The sequence below is a fragment of the Apus apus genome, chromosome 17 (assembly GCF_020740795.1).
Source record: "Apus apus isolate bApuApu2 chromosome 17, bApuApu2.pri.cur, whole genome shotgun sequence".
Lineage (NCBI taxonomy): Eukaryota > Metazoa > Chordata > Aves > Apodiformes > Apodidae > Apus > Apus apus.
Window position 1 is genome coordinate 12,628,142 of NC_067298.1, and position 26,064 is coordinate 12,654,205.

The following is a 26,064-nucleotide window of genomic DNA, read 5'->3' on the forward strand; positions in this document are numbered from 1 at the left end:
CAGATTTAACATCTTATTATAATAGCACAGCACCTTTGCACTACAGCAAAACACTTTCAGCAGGGTATAGAAATTCTTGAAATTGTTATTACCACATTGTCAGATGCCTGAGAGAGCAGCTGTTTGCAAAGGGCACCAGGAAAGGATTTCTAAAAGAAAAGCGCCACAGAAAAAGAGAGCACTCACAGGTAAGTAGCTCTCTTCCTTCATTAATCCCGCTTAGATTTTCTGTGTTTTTAGCAGCAACAGAGAAGTATTATTCACTTAAGTGATCCCATTCACAGAATCACTTTAGAAGGGACCTCTTGAGATCACCCAGTCCAATCCCTCTACTCAAGGAAGGTCAGCTGGAACAGGTTGCCTTGAACAATGTCTAGTTGGGGTTTGAGTATCTCCACAGATGGAGACTTCATAACCTCTCTGTGTAATCTGTTCCAGTGCTTGACCACTCCTACGGTAAAAAAATAATTTTCTTTACTTCTAGTAAAGTCCATCACTGCAATATAGCAAGACAGCTCAATATTGCTGGAGATGTTACAAAAATACTGATTACTTGTTTCAGTGTCCTGGCTTGTTCATAACTACGTAGATATCTCTCACTACATCACAACTCATTCAGGTTTTTATTTTAGTTATTTTCTTACAATGCTTCTGTAAAATTCTAAGTATTGCTAATAAAGGTATTTTTCACTGCTTTTAAACTCTATGAAATCTTGTTAAAGGAAAAAATAATTACTCGTGTGACAATAGAAGTTTAATTGTATACTCTTTTATGCTGCCTTAACAAGTGGGAAGAGCTACAGAATCACAGAATCACAGAATTACTGAGGCTGGAAAAGACCTCTGAGATCATCAAGTCCAACCTATGATCTAACACTACCACATTGGCCAGACCATGGCACTAAGTGCCACATTCAGTCTTTCCTTAAAGACCTCCAGGGATGGTGCCTCCACCACTTCCCCGGGCAGTCCATTCCAATGTCTGGTCACCCATTCTGTGAGGAAGCGCTTCCTGATATCCAACCTAAACCTCCCCTGGTGCAGCTTCAGGCCATGCCCGCTCATCCTGTCACTTGCTGCCTAGAAGAGCCCGACATGAGATAAGAAACAATACAGATTTGGGTGTAATCTTTGCAAATTCCTTTATTTCAAGTAGAAAGGTATCTTCACAGGATTAACGGTTGCATTGATAATTCTAAGAAAACAAGTAGGTTGAGGCATCCCCCTTCCAAGCTTAAATCACATCTACAATTTCTCAACAAAGTATTTACTAAAGACGTGCAAGCCCTGCCTAAAGGCACAAGGCACTTCTAAATCCAAGATGCAAGCAATATTTAACATGTAATTAAAATAAATCAGTATTAATAGTGAAGACTGTAATCTCATAATCTACGCAGATTAACCCTTTATTTTAGGGTTCACAGTGTGAAATAGGGTATTCATTCTCTCTTCTGGCTGTAAATGTCCCAACTTAACACACAAAAATGAAGCTGGTACTTCATAGAATCATAGAATATCAAGGTTGGAAAAGACCTTTCAGATCATCAAGTCCAACAATCCACCCTACAAGCCCTAACCACTAGACCTTCTTATGAAACACCATGTCAACCCCTTTTTTTAACATCTTAAGGGATGGTGCCTTCATCCAGGTGCTACCATCCTGGGAGGTGATTTAGATCTGATTTATAGATTTCAAAGTAAGATAATTTCAAGTCTGGACCTGGAACTTGCTGCCCACCAAGAAATCAGTCTTTAATATTATAGTTGCGGATTTTTGCCTTGTTAGAAGAGACTTTTTGTTTTATAGGATAAGCACAGGATAAATTCCTGGATTTTAACTTCTGCTGAACTTCCAGACTGATTCCTCTGACTGTCAAATCTGCAGCTGGCATTTCAAGTTTATCCTTGGCTTTGATATTTTGCTGAGATTCTTCAGATTGCTCAGTTGAATATGTAACTTCAAACTCCACTGCTCAAAAAAAGAAAGAAAAATACTTTGTAGTCATGTTTGTATTTAATTACAAGACTGCATAGTTGAAGAGAACTAGTTTACACTTTTTCTCTAAATCTATTCCTGCCATAGTGCCACACTGTTGAAGTCTTATACTGAGTAACAGAACTATTTCTGCACACAGGAGTCACAGAACTGTCCATTAAGGCTTGTGGCATTGACGATATAATGCATCAGCATCTCTTGCTCAATCCTCACTCCATCTGTACCTGTTCATTCTCCATTAGCATCAGATGGCTTGAGAGAGAAGAAAGGAAGACAGCTGGAGGGTTGGTGTAACTCTTCAAGTCAAGTACAGCTGTTTTTAAACATCGTATTTTACATGTTTACCCTTCTCTCCCTTTTGAGAGAACACCTGTATCAATCAAAGCAATACCACCACACTGGATAACGTGATACAAAGTTAGACCTACCTCTACCTGTATTGTGAAACAGTGATAAAGCAGTTGGCTACAATAGTTTGATCTGTTTCAAGAAATCACAGGCAACCATAAAAGCTTCAGCAAAACATGTTTGGATAAGGATGATCCAAAGGGCTCAAAAGCAATTCTGTGTGCTTGACAAAGCTGCACTGTTATATTTAGGGCTTTGGGTATTTTTCATCTTTTTTCACAGAAGAAAGGCATTTACTGTGGAAATCTTCTTTTTTGTTGTCTAAAAGACCTGTGTACTAGAGAGGTCAAAAAAGTGACAATTTGGTTGTGAAGCAGGGAGACTGGTCTTGATACCACTTGGGAGTCCATTCTGCAGCATCTTGTGAAATTCTCTGAAAACCACTATCTCCAACTAACTGAACTTTAGTCTTATCATAGGTTTCGTTAGGTAACATAGGTGAAATTGGGCAATCACAGTATTCACTGTAAGCTACAGGTAATATTTACAGGTGCTGGGCTCCAGTCACTTAATGCTTATGTTTCAAGGCAGTAAGATTTTAATTTTCCATTTTCTATGAAAAGCCAACGCAGACAGCAGAAGCAGTCACAACAGGTACTATTCAATCATAGAGCAAGAATAAGAGGTGCACAAATTGAAAAGGTAAGTTATTAGTAGGATAAGGTAAATTTTCATAGTGAAGAGGACATTGCAGAAAGTCCAAACAAAATTCTGGAAGGAAATAAAAAATATTCTTGAATTATGGAATGAGTTAATCTATTGAGGGTTTATAGGTCTATGCAAAGCATGAAACTGTGGCTAGTGTCAAAACATATTTTTCAAAATAATGTTTATGTTCAGGCTTAGCTTGAACCAGCTGTTCACTCATGTGTGTGCAATCTTTGCATTGAGTCAGCTTGGTGGGATTTGTTAATAACAGGTGGCAAAAGCTCAGCGAACTCTTGTCCTGTTGATGCAGAATCACGTTGTTCAGCTTGCCACCTAGTGGTTACCTACAGATGTGGAGGACAGGAAAGAGGATGCTTGAGCCCCTGGAAGACCTTTGGGTGTCTTTTCCTGCCTGGAAAAAGGACTTAAATTATTACAGTGCATTATCCTAGACTTCTACCACATCTGGCAGATAACAAAGCAGAATTTTACAACCTCAACAGTTTAGAACACTGCAGGCAGCGGTGTCTGAGTACTGGATGTAGCTTCACATTATGCTTATTTTGTTTGAACAGGAACTGCAGGAGAATGAGATTACCTCTTGCTTGTGGACTAAGCAACAGCAATGAGCAAATCCATAACTAGCACATAGTGAACACTGCTTAAAGACTGTCTGTTTTTTTAAATACTCCCTCAGTTTTGAAGGGTCTTTTGTATTTGACCAAGGAGGTGACTTTTAGAGATAATGTGGGAGGTCCCATCCTGTAGATCCAAAGGCAAAGTAACCAAGCACCAATGCATCTCATGCATCCCTTGCTCTTATGTCTTCTGTGTGCTTGCCTCTTGACATTAGCAGAGACACCACAGTTCTAGCTAGTAAAGGCTATTTAGGTGTTTGGAACAACAACAGAGAACACAAGCACTCAATAGGGCTTATTGTGAAGTTTTGGGCTGTCAAAACTCCATGTTAACACAGAAATCGCAAACCTGTAAGATTAGTTCTACAAAATAGAGACAAAAAAAACAATATCCCAAAATTAGAAATGCTATTTAAAGTGAAATATCCTAAGAGAACACTGAATAAGGACCTTCATGTTTCTGGTACTGCCTGGGACTGTTCACATATCTTAAGGATCTTTAATAAAATGTAAATGCAGTAGCTTGGTTTTCACAAAGAAACAATGAAAAGCACACCTGATTTACAAGCCTGTAACTTACTTTTGGAAGTGACCTTGGCAACAAGAGCTAGTAAGATCATAGTTGAGAGCCTAAACTGCTTTTGAAAAAGGACCTAAATGTTTGCAATACCAGAAGGCTTAACGTATCTTGTATTTGATGTGTCTTAGCTACAATCAGAAATTAATATTCACAGATTCTTTATTTTCAGAACTAAAGAGACACAGGGAGACATATTGCATAAGAAAACTGAAATTTCCCCACATGGAAAATTTAATTGAAGAAACTTGTCACTAGGTATTTGCTTACAGATAACAGTACTTCTGAAGGAACACTAACTCAAATAAGTTCCTATTCAGAAGAAGAACATTTAAGTGAAGAAAACTAGAGGATTAGTTAATATTTGTGAAACACTCCAAATATAAGTTTTATGTAATGTAGAAAATAAATTTATCTGATTGGAGCAGGAATGAAGCCAGAGCCAGAGCACTCTTTCTGTTTGTTAATATTTTACTAGATTCTTTCTCTGGCCAGCTTTTTACCCACATGGATTGCTCTTAGAACTGTCTGTGATGTCAAAGCTGTTGAAATTCTGTCTAGTGTGGAAACACTTAAGATAACTTTTGATCCATAAAGTGTAGAATTTCAGACCACAGTGCTTTGCGAGTAACAGTAACAATAAGAATTATAGTAAAAGAAACTCTCCTATCTGAATTCAAGTTGTAAACCTGAAAAGTTACTTTGCTTCAAAGCAGTTTGGTCTCATTAGCCTACAATGTAAACTCAAATTAATACACCCAGGACACAGTTATGACACCTCAGGTGGCGGTTCTCAAAATATACAGTGGGACCATCCACAACAACTGGAGCCCTCCAGAAAATATAAAGTTTAATCTACCCCAGAAGTGTGTAAAACAAGTGGCTAGTGGGGGCATTCTAAGTGCAGATACAGTTTGCCTTATGCTCTTATTCCCTCTGTATTGACTCCAGCCTCTGTTGACCCAAGGAGATATAGCTGATCAGGAGCTTTTCACATGGTACCACAAAGCACCCTTCACAATATTGGTTTGACTCTAAATGAAGTCTTATAGTTTAACTTTGCCTTTCCTTCTAGAAAAACTAGTGTCCCAAATAACAAGTAAAAATTTTATTAAGCTAAATTACTTGAAGAAAAATAAATTCCAGTTTTCTAAATGTTTCACAAACCTTCCTCTCCTCCTGATAAACCTTTATTCTGAAATCAAAAAAGGCTCTGTAGCCCACAGGTAAACACAGAAATCTTGCAGCGCGTAGAGAAGCTGTTCACAGAGTTGCACACGTGTCTCATGATTTTCAGAGGAAAGCATACAGCTCTTCTCACAAGCAGCCTTCCTTTGAGGATGGCCTGTCATCAGTGTCCAAGATGCACATGATATGGATCACCAACAAAAGTCTCCCAGCTGCTCTCAGCCTCTGGGATAGGGCTTATGAAAAGGAAAGAAATACAGAAGCATATTTCTTACTAGTACGGCCTGTGTATGTAACATTGGTGCTTTTAGTATCATGGCTGCTTGCTCTCATCTACTCTTGTAGCAGGATCTTCTTCTTTCAGTAATACAGAACAATAAAATCACCAGAACAAGGAACTTGTGTTCCTTCTAAACCCTTTTTTTCTACTTATCTGCAGAATTAACATAAAAATTATTAAATCCATGTCACTCCTACAGTGGAAATTAAAAATCAGCAGGTAGAGTAAGTAAGGAGAGAGAAAATTAAAGTATCTCACAGCCTTCTAACTTGCTTGGAAGCTTCCACAAGTTCTGAATTCGATGGTGAAATGAATGAAGTATGTAACAGTCCCCTTCAATAATTCAGTGCTAACATGTGGTCATAAGCACTTCAAATTAAGTCACTGAATTGTGTCATATGCTGGAAATACAAAGTGCAGGGCTTACTTGACATGTCAACCATTTCAAGTCCCAATAGGCTGTTTTGTTGATGAAAAAATGAATAAAGATGGTCAACAGGTTCAGAAAATAATTATCACACAATTGTTCCTCTTTCCCCAGAAATGCCCAAAACACACATACAGCTATAGGTATGAAAGTTTTATATAGACCTGAACTTGTAATAATAAGAAATAATTTTTGTTTCTGAGTTTTCAAGTTTGTGTGTGCATCACTTGTATCTAAAAGCCGAGCAACAAGTCACTCCATCTTAATGATGGTTCTATCCACTCTAACCATGTGTTTGATTAATTCAAATTCAAATGAGTGGTTTTAAACAGGAAAAACTAAATTAATTTTCCACAGCTCAGGCATGAAAAATAATGCAAGCCTCTGCTAAAAATCAGAAGCAGAATTCCTTGAAATTTTTGTATATTCTACTCCGAGTTGACATTCTTCAAAAAAACGAAGATGCTGCTTTCACAACCTTGTTTTCTGAAAAGTAGAATTTGGTCTAGTAGAATTAAGAATACCACTTTTGGATGGTTTCCTGGAGGAGAAAGCTAAGCAACATAAAAAGAGTTTTTCAAAGTCCTATTCTTGCACGGCAGTCTTTCAGGGCCTGCATGTTTGAGTATGATGCTCTGCTCAAGTGTCCTTAGGGTAAATCTGGACACAGAGATCAAATTAAGGTTGCTCTTAAGAAAAAAATCACTGCTTATTGATGTTTCACTTGTTTCATGTTAGCCAGACCATCTTCCCCTTTTACTATTCTCTAAATCCCCAAAAATCTACAGTAAGTTTTGCAACGGTCACTGGAAATTTCTAGAAATTAAGAAACTGATGTCCTTGTGAGGCTGCCAGTGGTGTTGCATCACACATACAGAAGCGTGAAACTGCATGGCACTATCAGTAATGTTTCAAAGACATGCTTTTGCTTATCCTGTCAATATAGGTCTGACCTGAAATACTTTTTCTATTTCAGTCCCTGCCCCACGAAGAAGCACACATGGATCATGGCTGTCAGCACTGTGTCCATTCCAGTCCTACAGGTCTACGCACATTACTCTGTCCCTGCAATGCACTGCTGTTGTGAACAAATACACTTATAATCCATTCTTCATTTTGAAAGCCCTTTAAAGTATTTTTTTTTCTTGTGTCCTGCTAAAGATAGTTCATTGCATCTATACACTGGTTTAAAAATAGATGTAATGTAGGTTGGAAAGGACCTCTGGGTGAAATGTCACAGCCCTTATCACTCCCTGCTCAAAATGAATCTTTTCATTACTTGTGTCCATTGCCTCTTTTCTTTTCACTGTGCACTTCTAAGAGTCTGGCTCTGTCTTCTCCAAAATCCCTCACTAGGTAGTTAAAAAGCAGCAATCAGATCACCCATTGTCTCTTCCACACTGAACAATCCAGCTCTCTAAACATCTTCTTGTGTAAAATGTTCCAGCACCCTAATCACCTTGGTGGCTCTCCAGGGAAGTTTGTCAATCCTTTTGTACTGGAGGGTCCAACACTGGACACAGTACTCCAGATGTGGCCTTACAAGTAGCAAATAGCTACTTCCCTTAACTCCCTGGCTGCATTCTTGCTCCTGCAGTCTGGTATGGTCAACAGCACGTGAGCATCTATGTAAACAAAAGGTCACTATTAATGTAAAACTCACTTTAAAAGACTAAATGGTTGCCATATTACTCCACAGCTGCTGCCAGATCTCAACAATAATGATGATGATAAAAAAAATAATACCAAAACAAAAAAACCTCCACAGCATTGCAAGAAAGAATTTATTGAAAGCTATGCCTCTTACTAAAAAATAAAAATCACCTTTACTTAGAACATTCTGGAAAAATGTTTGGGTTTTATGTATATTTATAAAGACACTTAATAGTCTACAATCCTTCTGGGGAACATACTCCATTATTAGCCATTCTTAATTTTTTTTTTTCAGTATTATAATTTAAGGCCATTACTTTTTGTCCCACCCACAGCTGATATTAGACCGGTTTTTCCAAAGTTTTGCTGATGAAGGATTACTTCATGAACAGGCCAACAGTTTGGGACACATATGTTCATCTGCAATAGACTGCTTAATATATAATGGCTACCATTAAAATGTTACTTTATAATTTGGCTGTGAAAAGTCTACACTTTGATGCACATACCTCACAAATAGTGCTCCAGCTAAAACTTCCAACAACATATGGTGCTTTCTGTATGTAGAAGTACAACATCGATTAATGTTCAGTCTATGACCTAAGTCTTAGCTTATCCTCTCATCCTCACCCTGATACTGTCTGACATGCAAGGTCAGGGTGCTTTCTCATATATAAACATTTGTGTCTGCTTTTATTTTTGTATGTCCCAACTTGTTGCGCTGGACTATGTAATTCTCACTGTATGCCCACAGCATATGCCACATTATGCCCACAATCTCATTTTTGGCTTTCAGGCCTTACCACACTAAGCATTACTGTAGCTATTAACCTGCTACAAAAATAATGATTAAGCAAGGATTTGCCAAATTACAATTTGATCTAACAGTCACTTGGCAACACCTGAAGTGTGCAATTTCCAGACAGACACTTTCGTATCTGTCCCAGAAAAGGTCTAGACTATGTCAAAACAGTAGGGTATTTGCATTTTCCAGGAGTATTTAAAGAAAAGGGGAGAGGTATTCCTCTTATACCTGCTTCTGCTGGAAACAGTGAAACTCCAAGTAACTCATTACATCTTCAATTTGTGATTTCAGGACTGTAACAACAGTAGCAGTCATGTAAAAAAAAATAGTGGAATGGGGCAGAATCCATTACCATACTTCCCTTATTCTAGAAGAGTCAAATACTATGACTACTTTACAAAGCGTGCTTACCTTGTCCTGTGTTCTTTTGAGGAACAAGAATAGAAGGGCTTGATTCCATTTCTAAAGTTTGCCAAATATCTTGGCAGAAATTATGTGCTCTAGAAGAAGAAAGCTGGACCTGCTGGACTGGACTAGGATTCTGCCTGAGTAGCTGATTTAGAACAAACTTTGAGGATGAATTTGCCTTCCGTTGCTCTGGGCCATGATTTTCAATAGAGAAATCTAGCTGAACCTGTTCAAATTCAAACACAGTCTTAAAGAGATACATACTTTTCACGTCAAAGACATCAGAAAACTGGTTAAATCTCATAGTGGCAATCTTGGTCTTGAAAAGACAGAATGTTTCAGCAAGGGGAAAGACAAAAGAAAATTACTATTTTTAATTTTGGAAGGCTGTACAAGAAGATTAATTACAACATCATGAAAGTGATTGAGAAATCCTAGTTGATTAAGTGTCAACAAATACTATTTTGTACAGCAACAATGCATAACTCAAAAAAATACATATATTTTTTAGTCTTTCAGGAGATGACTGTTTAGCACCTGCAATTGGAAAATCCCACTGAAGGCAAATTGTATTGATTCTAAAACTACACTGTACCTCAGTGGATGGTAATTCTGTGTCTTCCCCACAGCTGTTTGGAGCTTCATCTTCCTTTAAGCTACGGCAGGCAGTCAGAGAAGATATCCTTGAGGGACGCTGTTGCTTTGCATACTGCAGCTTCTAATATTAAATATTACATTAACACAAATAACTTACAGTCTCTAAAGATATTACATATATAGCACAGTTTGCTGTTACACTGCTAGATTGAAAATAATGAGCTTTAAATGTCATTAAACAAATTTACGTTCCCTTCAGATCAATAGGGACAAACTAATGTCCTAATCTGATAAAACTGCATTTCTTGCCCCTGTTACTACCATCCTGCTTGCTACTCAGGTTTATATTGTCAAGGTCATTCTTCACTTTTGTCTTTTCCCATTATTAAATTACAGAAGAAAAGCTCCCAAATAAGTCCTAAGAAGAAAATAAAATACAGCAGCTATGGAAAAGTAACCTGTCAGGAAGTAAAAAACACTCATTAACCTAGAAAGTTTCACCAACTTGCAACATGTAGCAATTAAAGTGAGGTTTGATGAAAAGTGAACTGCTTCAGCCCTGTCAAAGGAGATGAAAATAAACATCCACTTTTTTTGCTATGTCTTTAAGACTAAAGAAAGAAAACATGAGCCCATCATATAAAGTAACTGAAATTCCTGTAGGAACGATAGTAATAAATTATCACATTTTTTGGTAAGAATGATGGACAAATGTAGCCTGGCTAGCAAGAGTGATTACCTAGGAAAAAAACACACAAGCTAGAATAGAAGTGTTTGGAAGCTCAATCTGGAGCTCAGCTTCAGTGCAGGACCTGAAGCCTCAGCAGGTATGTTCTGGGTAAAGAGCAGCCTGGAATGAGAGGTGAACAGTTGGGATATAAGAAGGGATATCCTTGTTTCTAATTTAGAAAAATTCCAGCAGCAACAGAGAAGATCCCTGCTGCATGACAGCTCTTGACCAGGTACTGTCAGTGAAGAGCTGCAAAACAGTGCTGTGTTCCCAGACCTGTTCTCACAGAGCTGGAAGAATTTGAGCCTTCCCAGTTTTGGAACCCGGATGGCTTTCACTGTGGTATGTATTAACTAGCACATTTTATGCCACCACTAATACTTTCAATATAAAAATAACTTGATTAGATAAATTTGGTAAAATATACCAGATTCTCCAGCTCACATTGCCTTTATCTGACAGACCTGTTACAGTTCTCAACTTCTGTTATCTTATGCTATCTGCTATATCTAAGGAAGAATACATCTCCATTAACTCTGTAAAGGTACACCAGATGGCATTCTCTGTTTATCACTGTCTGATGGATGGTTTACAATGTTTGCTCACACTGCAACCTTTAAAACTTCTTCACTGACTAATGGGCAGTAAAGAAGAACAGGGGCTTATTTTCACTCAAGCAATCTGTTTAAATTTGGTTCTAATTGACTCTAACAACACAGCCTTTTGGACTTCAGGCAATCTTTCACTATCAAACAGGAGTGCCCCTCCTGTTGGGTATCTTTTGCTAGGAAGAAGCTAAGAGAAATTCAAGCACCTGTGATAGGACATCCAAACACAAAGCTCTTCCCTGTCAGGTTCCCTTAGAACATACCTCAAAATGTTGCCATCGATTCAATCTGATAAATTGACCTTAGCCAAGAAATGTGTACCCATTTCCCCCGCACCTCCTAATATATGCCTTTCCTGGCTGAAATACTGCTGTACGCTTTGGATACCTGGAGAGCCTTTTCCTTTTGTTTTCAAATGATTGAGCCCTCCAAACAAGTACTACCTGTTTTTGCTACTACTCTTTATCCAGGAGAATAGAAATGTGCAAAAGCTGGGTAACTGTCTGCCTAAAGACCTGATAGGACAGCATTGAACTTGACCCTGTCAACACTTGTTCTCAAGTTTAGTTGATGGATGATCTTTGCACTTCAACTTTTTACTCTATTTTCTTAAATTTACTGTCCCAAACATTTCTGTGACTGGCCCAGCTAGCATCCCTCATGGGTAGTATTACATGGCTAATCTGCAGTGCTCTTTCACTTCACATGTAAAAAAAGAAATCTATTTTTGGCAGAACTAAGTTGCAAATCAAAAGCATGTCATCCCCAGACGTACAACTGGTTAAATTCGTAACAGCTGAGTCACTTAGCCTTCATTTACCTAATTGGTAGCACTTATTGTAAGCAACTACAGAGGTTAATATGTTTTTTTATTTTACCGCCATCCTTAGCTGTAAGGAAAAAAAACAATACACATTTTTGTTAGAATTTACTTCCACTGGCTCTTTTAAGAAACTCAGCTTTGTAATTCAAACTGGCAAGATAGTTTGTATATTTTGTATTACACCAAGACCAACCAGGTAACATCTGAAGAAACTGGTGAGAACTTCAGGCTCAAGAAACCACTGGATGGCATGCTTAAAATGAACATGTGTTTATTCCATCTTAACTTTTTAGAATGTGTCTAGATGTAAAAATGTTTAAGATGTTTTTAGAATGTGTTCATCTAGTAAAATTTTCAAGTGCATGTCTGACAGCTGTGATTTCTTACTACAATCTGACAACCTGATAGGATTATCTACTGTGTAGTTTCATATTATCACAGAGACCTTAAAAAGTAAAATGAGAAACATTAAACTTAAATCTCCTACATCTTCCTGGATTAACCCTAGTAATCCACGAAAAGGCTCTCAATCGGTTCTTGATTTCAGGTAAGAGAAATAAGAATGCATAAAGACAGTATTCAAAATAAGCAGGATCCTCCAAAGGAAATCAGCTTTCAGCTTTAATTTAGTTGATGTTTCCTGCAACAACAGAGGAGACTGCCATTCAATCTAACAGGCTGGAGGCTGACTGTTTGGAAAGCAGCTCAATAGAAAAGAAATGGAAAACCTGACCAACTACAAGTTGAACATGAGACAGCAATGTGTTTTTGAGGCCTTCGACCAACAGCAGCCCAGGCAGCATCAGGGAAAGCACTGCCAGCAGGACAAGGGAGGTAATTATTTCCCTCTACCGAGCACTGGTGCAACTACATCGTGTCCACTTCTGGGCTCCCTGGTACAAGAAAGACATGGGCATACTGGAGCAAGTCCAGCAAACAGCCACAAAGATGATCAATGAATTAGAGCATCTGACATATGAAATGATGGGAAAGCTGTCCTTATTCAGCCTTCGGGAGAGACAGGTCAGGAGTAATCTTTCCAACTTGTGTAAATCCCTGATGGGGATGGTGGGAGGAGGTCATGATGACTGAGACAGACTCTTCTCAGTGATGTACAGTGGAAAAATGAGAGGCAATAGGCAGAAAGTGAAGTATGGAACACTGCTTAAGCTTAAGGGGCAAAAAACCCCCCAGACCTCAACCTTCTTTAGTGGGAGGGTGATCAAACCCTGGAATAAGTTGCCTGGAGAGGTTTCCAGAGGAAGTATTTCCCCAACTGAACTTGGTTAATAATTCTACTGGAGTTTTATACCTCAGAGCAACAACCTCACCCTTTCTGAAAGAACATTGTTTACTGCCCTCAAAACTACAACGACAATCAACTGCTCTGACTCAATCGTCACAGGAACAAATCTGCTGATCAATTAAGTAAAGTACATAGTGAAATCCTGGCTATTGAAGTCACTGGGAGGTCTGCCACTAACTACTAGGCTAGCCAGAATTTATCCATTTGCCTCTGACAAAGGCTGCAATTTAACTATTAAAAGTTGTGGTTTAATTACAAAAGATTAAGAGACAGATTAATGATACATCCTGCTTTCATATATGGACTTTACATATATGGCTATTACGATAACTTGGGCAAGGGTGCTTTAAAATCCCACCACTGTGGATATTAGGAAATATGCTCATTGATTAATCATTTTCAAGTTTATCTTAAAGCATACTTCAAAATCCTTCAAAAGGCCTATCTTATTTAAAACTGAGCTTTATGAATCTCATACCTGTAATTCAGGATTGCATTTATACTAATTAACACAAGTGTTTCTGAAACTTAATTCTGAAGTCCCAAATATAACCCTTTAAGTAAACGGGGTAACATCTGGCTGGCAGCCAGTCACTAGTGGTACTCCCTGGGGTTCAATCTTAGGGCCAGTTCTCTTCAATGTTTTTATCAATTACCTGGACATAGGAGTTCAGTGCATACTAAGTAAGTTTGATAATTACATTAAATTAGGAGGACTCCTTGATTTCTTTGAGGGTAGAGAGACCTTACAGAGAGATCTCCATAGACTGGAGTAGTTGTCAATCACTGACCATATAAAATTTAACAAAAGCACATGCTGGATTCTACACCTGGGACAGGGCAATCCTAGATGTCCATATAGAGTGGGGGACAAGAGGCTGGAGTGCAGCCTTGCAGAAAGGGATCTGGGGGTTTTGGTTCATGGTCAGCTCAATATGAGTCAACAATGTGTCCTAGCAGCCAAAAGGAGCAACCATATCCTGGGGTCCATTAGGCTCAGTGCAGCTAACCAGTCAAAAGGAGTGACTGTCCCACTGTATTCAGCACTGGTGTGGCCTCACAGTGTGCAGTTTTGGGGTTCACAATATGACAAGGTTATAGGAGTATTAGAATGTGTCCAAAGGAGAGCAACAAAGATTAGACTGCTAGATTTATGAGGTTACTTGGCTTGTTCAGCTTAGAAAAGAGGAGGCTGAGGGGATGGCCTCATTGCTGTTTATAACTTCCTCATGGGGGTGGGGGGGGCAAAGATAGAGGTGCTCAATCTTCCTTCTCCAGCAATAGGATGCAAGGGAATGGCTTAAATCTGCATCAGGGGAAGTTCAGACTGGATATTAGGAAGAAGTGCTTCCCTAAGAGGGTCATCAAGCACTATAACAAGCTTCATATGGAATGGTCATGGCCCCAAGCCTGTTGGTGTTCCAGAAGCATTTGGACAATGCTCTTAGATACATGGTTTAACTTCTAGGTTGCCCTGTCTGGAGTCAGGACTCAAAGATCCTCATGGGTCCCTTCCAGCTCAGGATATTCCGTGATTCTATGGAATCAAGGAAGATTTAAGCTAAAGTCAGTAAAAGACATGTAAATGCATAATTTTAAAGAAAGTTATATTTATGGCATTAGAACTAGCTTAATTGCTCATTATCACTAGATTTCAGAAAGCATGTAATTACCTGTTTTGTAAGCCTGTGCTGTAGATGCTTTAAAGCTGATAGTTGACACCGTGTTCTTTTGACAAGCTCTCTTGGAAAAAGACTACCAGAGGAAATACAAACTGTGCAGCACTTATCAGTAACAGGATGCGAAAGTCCTATAAAGAAAAGAAAATACTGAGGAAGGCAGTCTCTTATTATTTTGTCATCAATATTACATCCCCAGCAAGATTTATAGCAGATGTAAATGGACCACAGGACTCAGGCCTTCCCACCACAGATGGATTCAATGCTATGTCAAAAAGGGCATAAAGTTTTTTTTTCCCTTCATTTACTTCATTGCCAGAGCAATTGTTGCATGAAACTTAAATGTCCACAGTAAAATTTTCCTACATTATATATACTCTTGATTTAAGTTTACTCTACAGTAAGCCTATTCTGCTTTTACTTTCATAAAGTACTAGTTTTTATTTCAAGAGATAAACTACCTCTTTTCTGCTCTTAGAAGAAGTCTTAGTTCAACTTCCATTTCCCACACTGACATCTAAGCATCAAGGAGTCCTTCATCTAAGATGTCATTCAACAAAAAGTTACTGCCTACAGACCCTCATTGTTCTACAGCACAATCTTACTTGAAACCACTAGCACCACACTCTCACACAAACCATCCAGATCAAGAATCAGTCAGGCCCCAGCACTTTGTTTTCATGTTAAAGCTCTCTCTAGCTCAAAGGATGAACTAGTTCTCAGGTTTTATTCTAAATATATAAGCTACCACTCTTCTGTAGAATAAAGTTACCTTCCTTTAATAACATTCCAAGTTCTGCCCTGAGTCTGTTTCCCATTTCAATCAGCTGCTGCTTCTCTTGGCTTAGAACTGAGATTTTTCTTGCTGCTTCCTTCAGTTTATTTTGCATTCCTTGTAGAGTGCAGCTGACACCATATTGAAGACCAACACCAGGATCTACTTCTGGTAACTGTTGACCAAGACTTACTGTCTTTTCTTCAAGAATTTTGGGGTTTCGTCCCTTAAAAAAAGCAGGTAGTGCTTATAATGAGTATTTTGAAAGTGTGGTCTGCAGTACACCATGTATAAACATGCATTAGAAGCCAGTTGAAGAAAAAGTGTAAAGTTGAAGCCTACAGCCCATTTTTGAGGGTCCATTTTTAAGATTTTGTTAGCAATACAGGGCAAATTAAATGGCGGAGAAAATACTTTAACAGCCTGGGACATTCCCACACATATTGTTAACTGTAAGTGTAAAACAATACACATAGGATAAACGCTATATAGCTGTAAACTAGAAAGGCCTTATTTCAAGATAAAATTTGGAAAAAAACCCCACTTTACAGCAGATAGCAAGCTACCACAAACCCTTCTTTGTGTAATTGTTGTATGCACACACATATGGGTTAGACATGACTTAAAACATTGTTTTAAAGAGATACACTGCAGAGTGAAAAGTAAAGTTTCTACATTTGGTTTTGCCGCTGCAAACCTAATTAAGTCCACTTGCACATATATACTATGATAAAGTCCTTACCCAAAAGATCACATCCTTGTGTTTCAGGAGCTATATACTGTCCTCTTTCAGCCTACTTACTACAGAGGAGTCTTCTCAGTATCCACTTAAAATACTCAGCATTCACTGAACAAATAATCTCCCAAAAGACTTTTTAAAATACTATACACAAGTATCTAAGTATGTCAGATACATTAAAATAGTTTTACAAAATTCATGCTTGCCTATGTTTCCTCTTCTATATATAAACTAGCTAGAAGTGTACTACACTGTAACTGCAATCCAAGTAAGTTTTTGGCTAAATCACCCTGAACATTGTGATTCAGTAATGCATTGAAAGGTGTAATCCACACTGACAAAAAAACCCCACAAAACAAAAAAAACAACCACCATTGTATCAGTGTGTCACACAACTCCCATTCTTTAGCATGCAATTAATAAATGTAAGAAACACAGAGACAGTGTAGGAGAATGTTAGAAGATAAGCACTTCTAAAAGCCAGTAGGGAATTCTAACGAAGTTTTGCCCATTGTTTGTATGATATTCTCAGGACTGTGTACAGCTGCCAGTCTATGCCTATGAAGGCTTTTTATACACTAAGGAAGAAGTAAAGCAGACAGCAGTAAAAAACAGTAAATTATAGTTCAACATCAACGAAGACAGCAGTAACTACAATCTCCACATTTTGCTCACTTCAGGTTTTGACCTGCACATCTGCTATTTTACTATGTGCCTATACATACAAAGCACAAGTAATTCAGCATTTCACACTGAAGATGCGCATCACTGCCTGAAAAATGTTCTTGTTCTCATATGCAGCCCTGACCATTCAATTAGTTTAGCATCACGAAACAAAGGCACAGAGAATGTTCAGTTCCTATCTGCCTCCAAGCAAAACTACTCTCTACTTTGCATTTAAGGCACCATGCCCACTTAAAGAAACATGAAGAAAACAAGAATGCATGTTGGACTGTAGTTTGTAAAACATTTTCTGCAACAGAAAAGAATAGCTGTTACAAAATGCGGTCACTGGAAATGGATGAAGAGAAAAAATAAATCTGTGTTATCTGTACTGGCACACAATGATTTCCTACATATAATTTGTCAGCTGGAACAAATGCCTTTCTATAGTCAGCAAAAAGATACAACTAAGATTAAACATGACCTGCACCTGGTAAGTTGTACACGCTTTCACGTGAGGTCCCCAAGGCTCCAAAGATTTATTTAAATTTTGATACTGTTTCACTTCTTAAAGCTCTTGGCTTTTAATGTAATCAGCACCTCTCATCCTTATTTATTAATTAGCTATTATTTCAATTTTCTTGAACTTAGATGGTTACTGGTGAGTCTTAACAGTAAGATTAAAGTGTGAAACAGATACTGGTAATTTTTCAGATTACTTGAAAATCAGAAAAACCTCCTTTTTAAATTTCATTTTAACCTATCTTCCTTTAGACTCCCTTTACTGCACCATGAAATCGCTGGCACACGGGAAGGGAAACATACAGTGACTTACGCCTTGTGTAAAATCAGGCATTTGTCCCAGATTTCAATTTATTCATTTAATTTTTCTGAGAGTCGGCACCGTCACACTTTAACGCTAATACTATCCCTACCCTTTCAAATAACAACGGGAATGACATTTGTAAACTCCAGGACAGAGTAAAACTGCTCCCAGAGCTGTCGAGCGCTTCCCCCGTGGCTGCCGAGAGCTCCGAGCCGGCCTGACCGAGCGGCCGCGGAGCCGCAGCGCCCCCCAGCGCGGAGCCCCCCCAGCGCGGAGCCCCCCCTAGCGCGGCGCAGCCCCCTCGGACATCCCGCTCTAGCCCTGGACCTTCTTGGCAGCGTCCACAAGTGAGATGCTCCCCACACTTTCATCTCTACTCACCTTAATACAAGGTGTACTGAAAGATTTTTGGTATTTCAAAAGAAGGCTAAAACATGGATTCACAATGGAAAACCTGAAGAAGTGGTACACAGTAGTTTAAGATTTACAAGTGGAAAAAAAATAAATCAAGAAGGGTATGAAGGATCAGGAGTGGCTTATGGCAGGGAATCACTAGACAAACTTATTCCCTGAAAAGAATGAACATAAAAAAGTTAAGCTGAAAAAATAATTGCTGGCTCTCATCTAACGTATACTCATTATTAACTATCCACCAAAGCACATACTACCTCAATATTGAATATTTACTAAAACAAAAATAATATGCTATGTATTTCATTACACACCCACATACACACAGATATGTTAGGTAGTTTAAATATCCTCATACCTTTTCTGTGTCTGGGTTTGCTACACAATCCAAGTTAGTTGAGCTGACTTGGATACTGCTTGAAGTGATTCCAGTTGAAATTTTGTTTGTACACAGTGAACCTAAGAAAAGAGTATAATATTAATGTATATGTATTTATACAGGGCTTAGGCCTTCATAGCCAACAACTGCTTTGTTACTTTGTCTCATTAATATACATGTGTACTACTTCAGTAGATATATTATAAAAATAGCTAAAGAAATAAATAAAAAAATAGTATGGTCTCACAATATGCAAACATCAGTCAGCTGCAAAATACAGAAATGACGAGAAATGACACATTAGAAGGGTCAATTTGTGGATAAGGAGCACAGAGAAGTTTTTATTTCCTCCAGTACTGCCTTTTTAAGTAATTCTTGGGAAACTTATTTTAGAGTTCTGTGGCAAGAGTTGCCACCTTGCTCTGCAAGCTGCCTGTTTTCTGTCAGAGGAAGAGAGGACATCTGCTCATTGAGACTCTCCATTTCTTTCCTCATTTGTGCAATAGCACCCCGAAGGTTGGCATTCTCCTTCTGCAGCTTTTTTATTTTCAAGATAGAAATATCTCTGCTCAGCGAACTTTTAGCTTCATACTGAAGTATCTGAAAAATAAAAGCACAACAAGTAACAACCCTTCATTGATGAGCAACACATATTCTCTCCACAACACCACACACACAGATCCTGATACTTTCACTCCATGAACAGACTTGGGAGAAAAGAAGACTAGGAAGAAAAGAAAGAGATCTGGTTATTCTGGGAGTTTCCCAAGGAACTGGGAAACTGAACTTCCTTCAGGCTACTTATTTCCCCAGTCATAAGCCTGTTCTGTGAGTGTGATCCAAAAGTGTCATCTGGAACGTTAAAGGCCTTCAAATTAAAATTTCCTGTCATAAAGACAACGGCTTCCCTACTGCCTCTTTCTCCTGTGGCTCCTTCTGCCTCAGCAGTATAGGATATGCAGAAGATGAGGGTAGATAATCTCTATTCTGCTTTTACAATGTCTCCAAGGTTGTTAAGATGAGAGAGGAAAAGGAAGAACAAAAAGGCATGAAGGGAAAGGCACCAGTAGGTACCAATACATCACCTAGGTGGGTTCTGAATTGTGAGGCCCAGAACTTCAGGTCAATCAACAATGTACACATGAACCATCACAGTTTGAACCAGAAATACAACTGTTCCAGATTTTTACTAGTGGAAAAAGGTCTAGACAGAAGATCACAAAATCATCTAGAATTACTGTAAGCAACCTTTTCATATCTGTGCATGTGTATTACTAGCATGCTCCAGATAGGCAGATACGATCGAAGTCATACTCAGAATCAGTTACAAGTAAGAGTTTCCAGGCTGGTGTGTTTCATACCTCTGTTGCCTAACTAAAGGACAAGAACCACTACTGCAATATTTCTAGCACCTTTATGGGATCTCAGACCAATTTGAAGAAAGAATTAGTATGCTGAAGGTACTGTACTAGGGTATATTTAAACTAATCTTTCTTGCCTCAGTCATCTGAACCAGAGGCTAGCCAACAGACTATTTCTTCTTTAAGAAGACTAATTTACACAAATGTCACCAATTTTAAATTTCTAATCACTTTCCCCCTCTGTTTGTTTACAACTTATTTTGTACAGAAAAATTAAGAGAGAGGGTTCTAGTTCAGAATAGTATTTTGTTGTTGCTGTTGTTGATTGTTTTTTTTAAACAATGGCTCTTCACATAAATCAGATAAAAACGGTGTTGCTGAGATGAGGACTGCTTATCCTATGGGCCACGAGTGCAGAACAGAGACAGGGTATATTAACAACAGAAAGAGAAGTGTAACAATGAAAACAAAAGTCCTGCCAACAACAGTAGCAGTCAGTTACAGTGGAAGACAACAGTGAATGTCAACAGTAAAAGAACCCCTCCTCAGCCCTGATTCTCTTGGTATGTGAATGATTAAATTGCGAATCAGTTCCAGTTTGAAATTAAATTGGAAAACCAACTTGCTCCCCAGCAAGTTTTTGCTATCAATCTACTTTTGTCAAATTTATTATAAAAATTGTTTTCAGAAAGTATTTTTCTGAATACACCACTTTCTGCATTCAGAAACCACTAGGCTTGCTTAACACTTTTTCTTATCAGCAAGCTCTGATAATACACTCTCAACTACTTGCTGTTGAGCATCTGTAGTTGCCCAGTAGGGTGCACTGCAGCACACTCTTTACTTTCATTCATTTACCAAAGACAGTTTGCTACTCATAATGCATTATCCTTCAGCATGGCTTCAAACCAGCATCACATTTGCTATTTTGAATGGATCAAAAAAAGAAGAAAAAAAAAAAGAGCAAGTATTTTAGTAAGTAGCAATGAAAGGAAAATTAGGTTGTGATACTGAAGTAAGACATTCTTTTAAATGGCTAGCAAATTACTATTTTGAAGCATTGACTTACAATTTTAACTTCGCAACTTTAAATCTATCCTGTATTGTAAATTACACAGAGCCTCAGGAACATTCCATAAATTAATTCTTCCCATTGTGATGTGCCATGGTGTTACAGTACATTGTCCTGTTTTGGAGCAACTGCACCTTGCTCCTTTGGATAGTGAGTTATAGATTAGAGCCATAATGAAGCCTGTGACACCTAATCTATGTGCATTCGATATATGTCTGTATTTTGAATTAAATATATGAAATGGATGAACTGCTTACAAGAAGTCCAGTGGAAACAAGCCCTATAAAGTTGCCAGCTCAGAATTAATTCATCCAAGTAAACACATTAAGTGTTGTCTAACCTGTTTGTCCTCTTCAGGTAAAATACCATGATTGAACGATGCTTGTATTGTCTGTTCCCTCTCAACACTCAAAGCAGAAAGAACAGTCTTCACTTCAGGCAGCCTGTAGTTGGTTGTCTGTAGATCAGCTTTAATCTAGAAGGGAGGGAAAGCACTGGATGTCAGTATCTCAAGGACAAAGGGTGTAGAGATTTAAACAAAACAAAACAAAAAAAAGAAATAGAAGAAGATATTTTACATGACAGGACAGGGACTTAAAGCATATCCCTCTTGGCTCAGTCAAATCTGCCTTCACAGAAAAATAATCTGGCTTCATTGTCTTATCTTCTGTATGTCAAATGGACAATGGCAAAATGGAATACCAGAGTAAATGCCTGCTTTCTAAACTTCATAAAGTTTTGTAAAGTGTTTTCTTGGTACCCATGAGTTTACTAGGTAACTGGTCATTGAGAATTATTGTTAGCCCACTCAATAGTAGTCTCTAAATGAACATGCATTTAAGTTTTCAGAAACAGAGGATGTACACTTCACAAAATAGGAATTTTTTTCCATACAAGAATACTCTTGAGTTTTCCAGGACTAATATTGTTCCCTTGATAGAATTCAAGCAGTACTGTGATCTTAAACTTTCTGGCCTGTGCCTGCTCTAAGAGGGATCTTTCTTCTGCAACAATGCCAAGAGAAAAGCAGTGGCATCATTACAAGGGAGAAGAGGCTGCTATTAGAGACTGTCTGTGAAAATTAATCTGAGCTCTGGTCAAATATATTTCATTAACTGTTGTGCACAATACAGAATTACTGTTTTACAGAGTTTTGAAAGACAACCAAAGTCACACCTCCCCTGAGAAACACCATGATGGAAAACCCTCATAACTCTATGCAACAAATGGTTCCTAAACAGCGTTAAACTAAAGTTCTCACCTGCTCTCCTGCTGAAGACAGGATTTGTGTTAGATCCTCTGGTTTCTGATACCGTTTACTTCCAGCATTCTCACAGAGCTGCTGCCAGTCCAGTTCTGCTTGCATTTTACTCTGTTCCAGAATCCATTCTCACTCAACACCCAGTGACAGTTGTTGTTTATACCTGTGATAAACAGAGCAAAGCTGTTTATTTCAGCAGGATAAATACTGAGGATGTTTTGTGGGTTTTTTCCCCTTGGGTTGTTTTTTTTGGGATTTTTTGTTTTTGTTTTTTAATATATTTCAGCTTTGTTTGCTGTCCTCATCTTCTTTTCTTGTTCCATTGTCCAAATTATCTATTTTCTTCTATTTCACTCTAAGTATTTCAGCAGATAAAAGCATTTTAACTGCTTAGCGCTCAGCAGTCTCCTGCAGTCCATCTGTACAGATATTTAGAATCAGCTCTGTGGTGAAGTAATTTTGATTGAAAATAGAGGCACTAAAAGATTTAGTCGCTGTAAACTGCACACATATTTCTCTTTTATTGAAAACATTTATGACAAGTTAAGTCACAGTCCAGCCTCCTCTTATACCAACAATATTAACTGCTGTGTCCTGTTGGTATTCTCCTCTCACAATTACTCACAGGACTGCAAAGCTACTGTTGTGTCCACAGTTAAATCAATCTTGAAGTTATGTTTCAGAAAGGCCAACAGGTATGAGGAAATAGCTGTATTTCACTAACATATTAACTGCATCTTTAAAAATGAAAAAGAAAATAAATATATAAGTTGTGCTTTTACTGGTAAAATCCCTCTACCTGCTTCACTTCCATCTCTTCCAATTGTTTATTCTCCATATTTCCCACATAACAAACTCTGTAGAAGAAAAAAAAAACAACATTATTTGCAGGCAGTATGGTTGCTTTAAAAAAAAGAAAAAAAAAAAAAAGGTAATTTCTGCTCAGCTTTCCAGAGATAGTTTCTCTCATTCTGTGTCAGTGGCTAGGGATAATCCCATCTGGATAAGCACAGGGATGCAGAGAACAAATCAGACAAGCATGCCTTTCAAATAGTGGCTTTTTAATCTCTTTAAATGAAAGAGGGATTTCCAGATCAGCAAACATGATGCAGTATCTCTATGCTAAAGAATTCTACAGTTTAGAAAACATTTTTCTTCACAAATTAGACAACTCCAATTCTCCAGGATAAAAAAAATGAGCCTCTGATCATTGGATGTGGCAACTATAAAAAAAAAATTAAAGCTTGCTCTTCCTAAGTACACCGAGTAACAAACACTGCTAGAGGATACAATGATTGGGTTGGTCTTTCAGTTCTGCTGGCCTAGATTTCACATTTATCCCTAAGGCAATTACAATAAAATTATGTTTTCATATTCCACTTTTTGTTGGCAATCTTCAAAATGTGCTGCCATGTAGAAAATAATAGAAGTAGTACCTTCCTCATTTGGGTAAGCGGAAATAGACAATTTATTGTAAAAGTCACTGTCACGGATATTCATTAACAGTACTGCCTCCCTGCCTGTAACATGCAACACTAATAAAGATGATCTTTCTGTATCTTCCCTTCAGCTACTGTAGCTCCAAATACGTCTAATGGCTACCACAGTTAAAAAAGATTAACTCAATCTGACTTCCTTCCCTCCTCCATCCCAATCATAAATACACTAATGATAAAAAAGTGCCTAGGAGATGCTTTCCGGGTTCCAGGCACTAAAGGTCAAGTCCCGTAAAGCAAGGCAGCAGGTAGGGAGGAGCACACGGCAGCACAAGATAATGCGTGCTACACGCAAGGCCCTTAGTAGCAGGAAGGTGAAGAAAAACAAAGGGTTCCTCCCCCGAGAGAGAAAACTGCGCAAGATGCACGGGTGCCGCGTCGGAAGCTCTGAAGGAGAATATGAGGCACAAGGGGAGGCCTTGTGCGGAGCTGTGCGGCCGCGGTGCCTCCCGGTGGCTCCTCCCGGCACCAACCTGCGCGTCCCCCGCTCCGGCCGCGCCTCACGGGCCGCGCCGGGCCCAGGCCCGAGCCCGTCTCCATGGCAACCGCGGCCCTGCCGCCCGGGCCCCGCCCCGCCGCTCGCGCCCAACCCGCGCCCCGCGGGCCCCGCCCCGGGCTCTGGGGCCGGCGCCGCTTCCTGCGCCCGCGCCCCGAACCGCGTCCGTCTTGAGCAACGGCCGGCGCTGCTCGGTTCCTCTCTGCGGTCACTGCCAGCGTCTGGTATCGCACTCGTCTCCTGTCTTCCCCATTTCATTCTCTCAGTTAACATACGGCGGCCCCTCCTCCACCTTGAGCGTCTGCACACTCCTTTGTAAGCCTGGTCTCTTAATAACACGCCTTTCCCCAAAACACAGCTTGCTCCATGCTGTCAAATCTAATCTTGTTTACTTATCTTCCTATGCATTTTGTTCATCTGACTGTTCAGAATTAAGCCATTCCTCCCTAGCGCAGACCAGGAGGGAGTCCTGGCCCATTTCAAGCACAGCTGTTAGGCACAGCAGCAAACAAAACAAACTTCCCGTTCTCTCCTAACTCCCACTGCATCGTGTGAAAATCTTTAAAAAGCTTGTAAAACAACCTCGGGCCAACTGCAGCACGAGGTCATGCAGTACAGACAAGTAAGTCCTGCTACTGAGGCATTTAATTATTAAAAAAATGTATCTGTCAGATTACACTGTCTATATGAGTCAGAGGAAGACGTAACAGATGAACTGCACGTAAAGCTTGATTTTCCTAGTCACTAGATGACTTGCCTGACTGGAAGTCATGAGGCAAACTTCCTGTAATGCTCCCTTACTTGTTTGTGTTTCTGTATTATATAAATGGCTTTGTCAGATGAGAGATCTTTCAAAAACCTGAATACTGCATGAATTGTATCTGCAGTACACCAATTTAAAGAAAACAATATTATCAGTAGTTCTTATATATCTTTCCATAGGTCATCAGAAGGTAACTGTATTTTCTAATGCCGTCATCTAAAGAAAGGAGGGGTTTATTACCATGAGTAATTATTATTGAAAACTAGAATCAAAACTACTAATTTGACTTTTGAAATAAATGAAGTTTAATTTAACTACATTATGTGTATCTACATATAACTTCACAACACTATAACTACTGACAGGATTTAGTTAATTTGTTTAATGAATCACCTCTGGTTAAAATACAACAGTGAAATCTGGCCTTCAATGATTTTCCAAGTCTGAGCACACAGAAGTTACAGTGCAAGCCCCACCATAATTCATACTCTGCAGTAAGCCTCTCAAAGCACTCATCAGAATCAATATATAGTAAGTGAATGTTTAAACAAATATACCATGCTGGCTGGTGGCATACTCCTTTTCCTTATGTCTTACCCTAGAGTTGTTAACCTATCAAACACATTATCTTTTGCAACCCTCCTCACCCTCCCATTCCCCTTTCAAATTAGCTGTCATCTTCTCCAACATACCATCATCGGACAGTCCTTAGTCATATAATCCCCAAAATAGTAGCCTACAGCTTCTAGTGATTCAATTGTGCCTAAAATGGGTAAATGTTAATCTTAATGGTGAGCCAAAAAAATTACAGTCTAAAAAACGTGAATTTTGGGATCAATATAGAAACCTGCATATACCTAAAATAAATGCAGAAAATGTCCTGATTTCATAGATGGAGATTTATAGAATCCTTTTAGCAAAAATGAACAGGAATTTAGGAGAGAGATTTTAGTTCTTATCAAACACTAGTGAGATCAGTAAGATTTAGGCTAAAGGTAGATTTCAGCCACCTTTAGAACCATCTTCAGAGACACAACTTCTGTGTACAAGT

At 38.7% G+C, this 26,064-nt stretch overlaps 1 protein-coding gene and 1 long non-coding RNA gene across 6 annotated transcripts; one reads left to right on the plus strand and one right to left on the minus strand.

The window, feature by feature from the left end:
• Nucleotides 1-1,125: 1,125 nt before the first annotated feature.
• On the minus strand, nucleotides 1,126-24,281 carry CCDC57 (coiled-coil domain containing 57). Of its 5 annotated transcripts, XM_051635050.1 has the most exons (13): nucleotides 24,228-24,281; nucleotides 23,058-23,115; nucleotides 22,259-22,421; nucleotides 21,338-21,472; nucleotides 18,981-19,164; nucleotides 18,544-18,644; nucleotides 15,544-15,772; nucleotides 14,766-14,902; nucleotides 9,624-9,746; nucleotides 9,032-9,254; nucleotides 8,849-8,913; nucleotides 8,325-8,372; nucleotides 1,796-1,969 (listed from the first exon to the last, which is right to left on the minus strand). In XM_051635050.1, exons 3-13 carry the CDS (start codon nucleotides 22,361-22,363, stop codon nucleotides 1,874-1,876), a joined length of 1,446 nt encoding a protein of 481 aa, XP_051491010.1. In that variant the 5' UTR covers nucleotides 22,364-22,421; nucleotides 23,058-23,115; nucleotides 24,228-24,281; the 3' UTR covers nucleotides 1,796-1,873. The 5 variants fall into 5 exon arrangements, with proteins under 5 accessions (XP_051491008.1, XP_051491009.1, XP_051491010.1 ...); XM_051635052.1 differs by lacking the exon at nucleotides 8,849-8,913 and having other exon boundaries at nucleotides 1,888-1,969; XM_051635048.1 differs by lacking the exons at nucleotides 8,325-8,372; nucleotides 8,849-8,913 and having other exon boundaries at nucleotides 1,126-1,969.
• On the plus strand, nucleotides 2,968-7,288 carry LOC127391846 (uncharacterized). The gene is made up of 2 exons (XR_007891141.1): nucleotides 2,968-3,046; nucleotides 7,139-7,288. It is a non-coding gene; the product is annotated as an uncharacterized LOC127391846 (long non-coding RNA).
• Nucleotides 24,282-26,064: the final 1,783 nt, after the last annotated feature.

What these genes read in the sequence shown, in the direction of transcription:
- CCDC57 (XM_051635048.1), bottom strand. Translation starts at nt 22,363, where the DNA reads ATGCAAGCAGAACTGGACTGGCAGCAGCTCTGTGAGAATGCTGGAAGT. An exon ending in TGTCTTCAGCAGGAGAGCAG is followed by an intron (nt 21,473 to 22,258) that starts GTGAGAACTTTA and finishes CCTCCCTTCTAG; the next exon opens with ATTAAAGCTGATCTACAGAC. An exon ending in CAAACCCAGACACAGAAAAG is followed by an intron (nt 15,773 to 18,543) that starts GTATGAGGATAT and finishes GCTTTTTTTAAG; the next exon opens with GGACGAAACCCCAAAATTCT.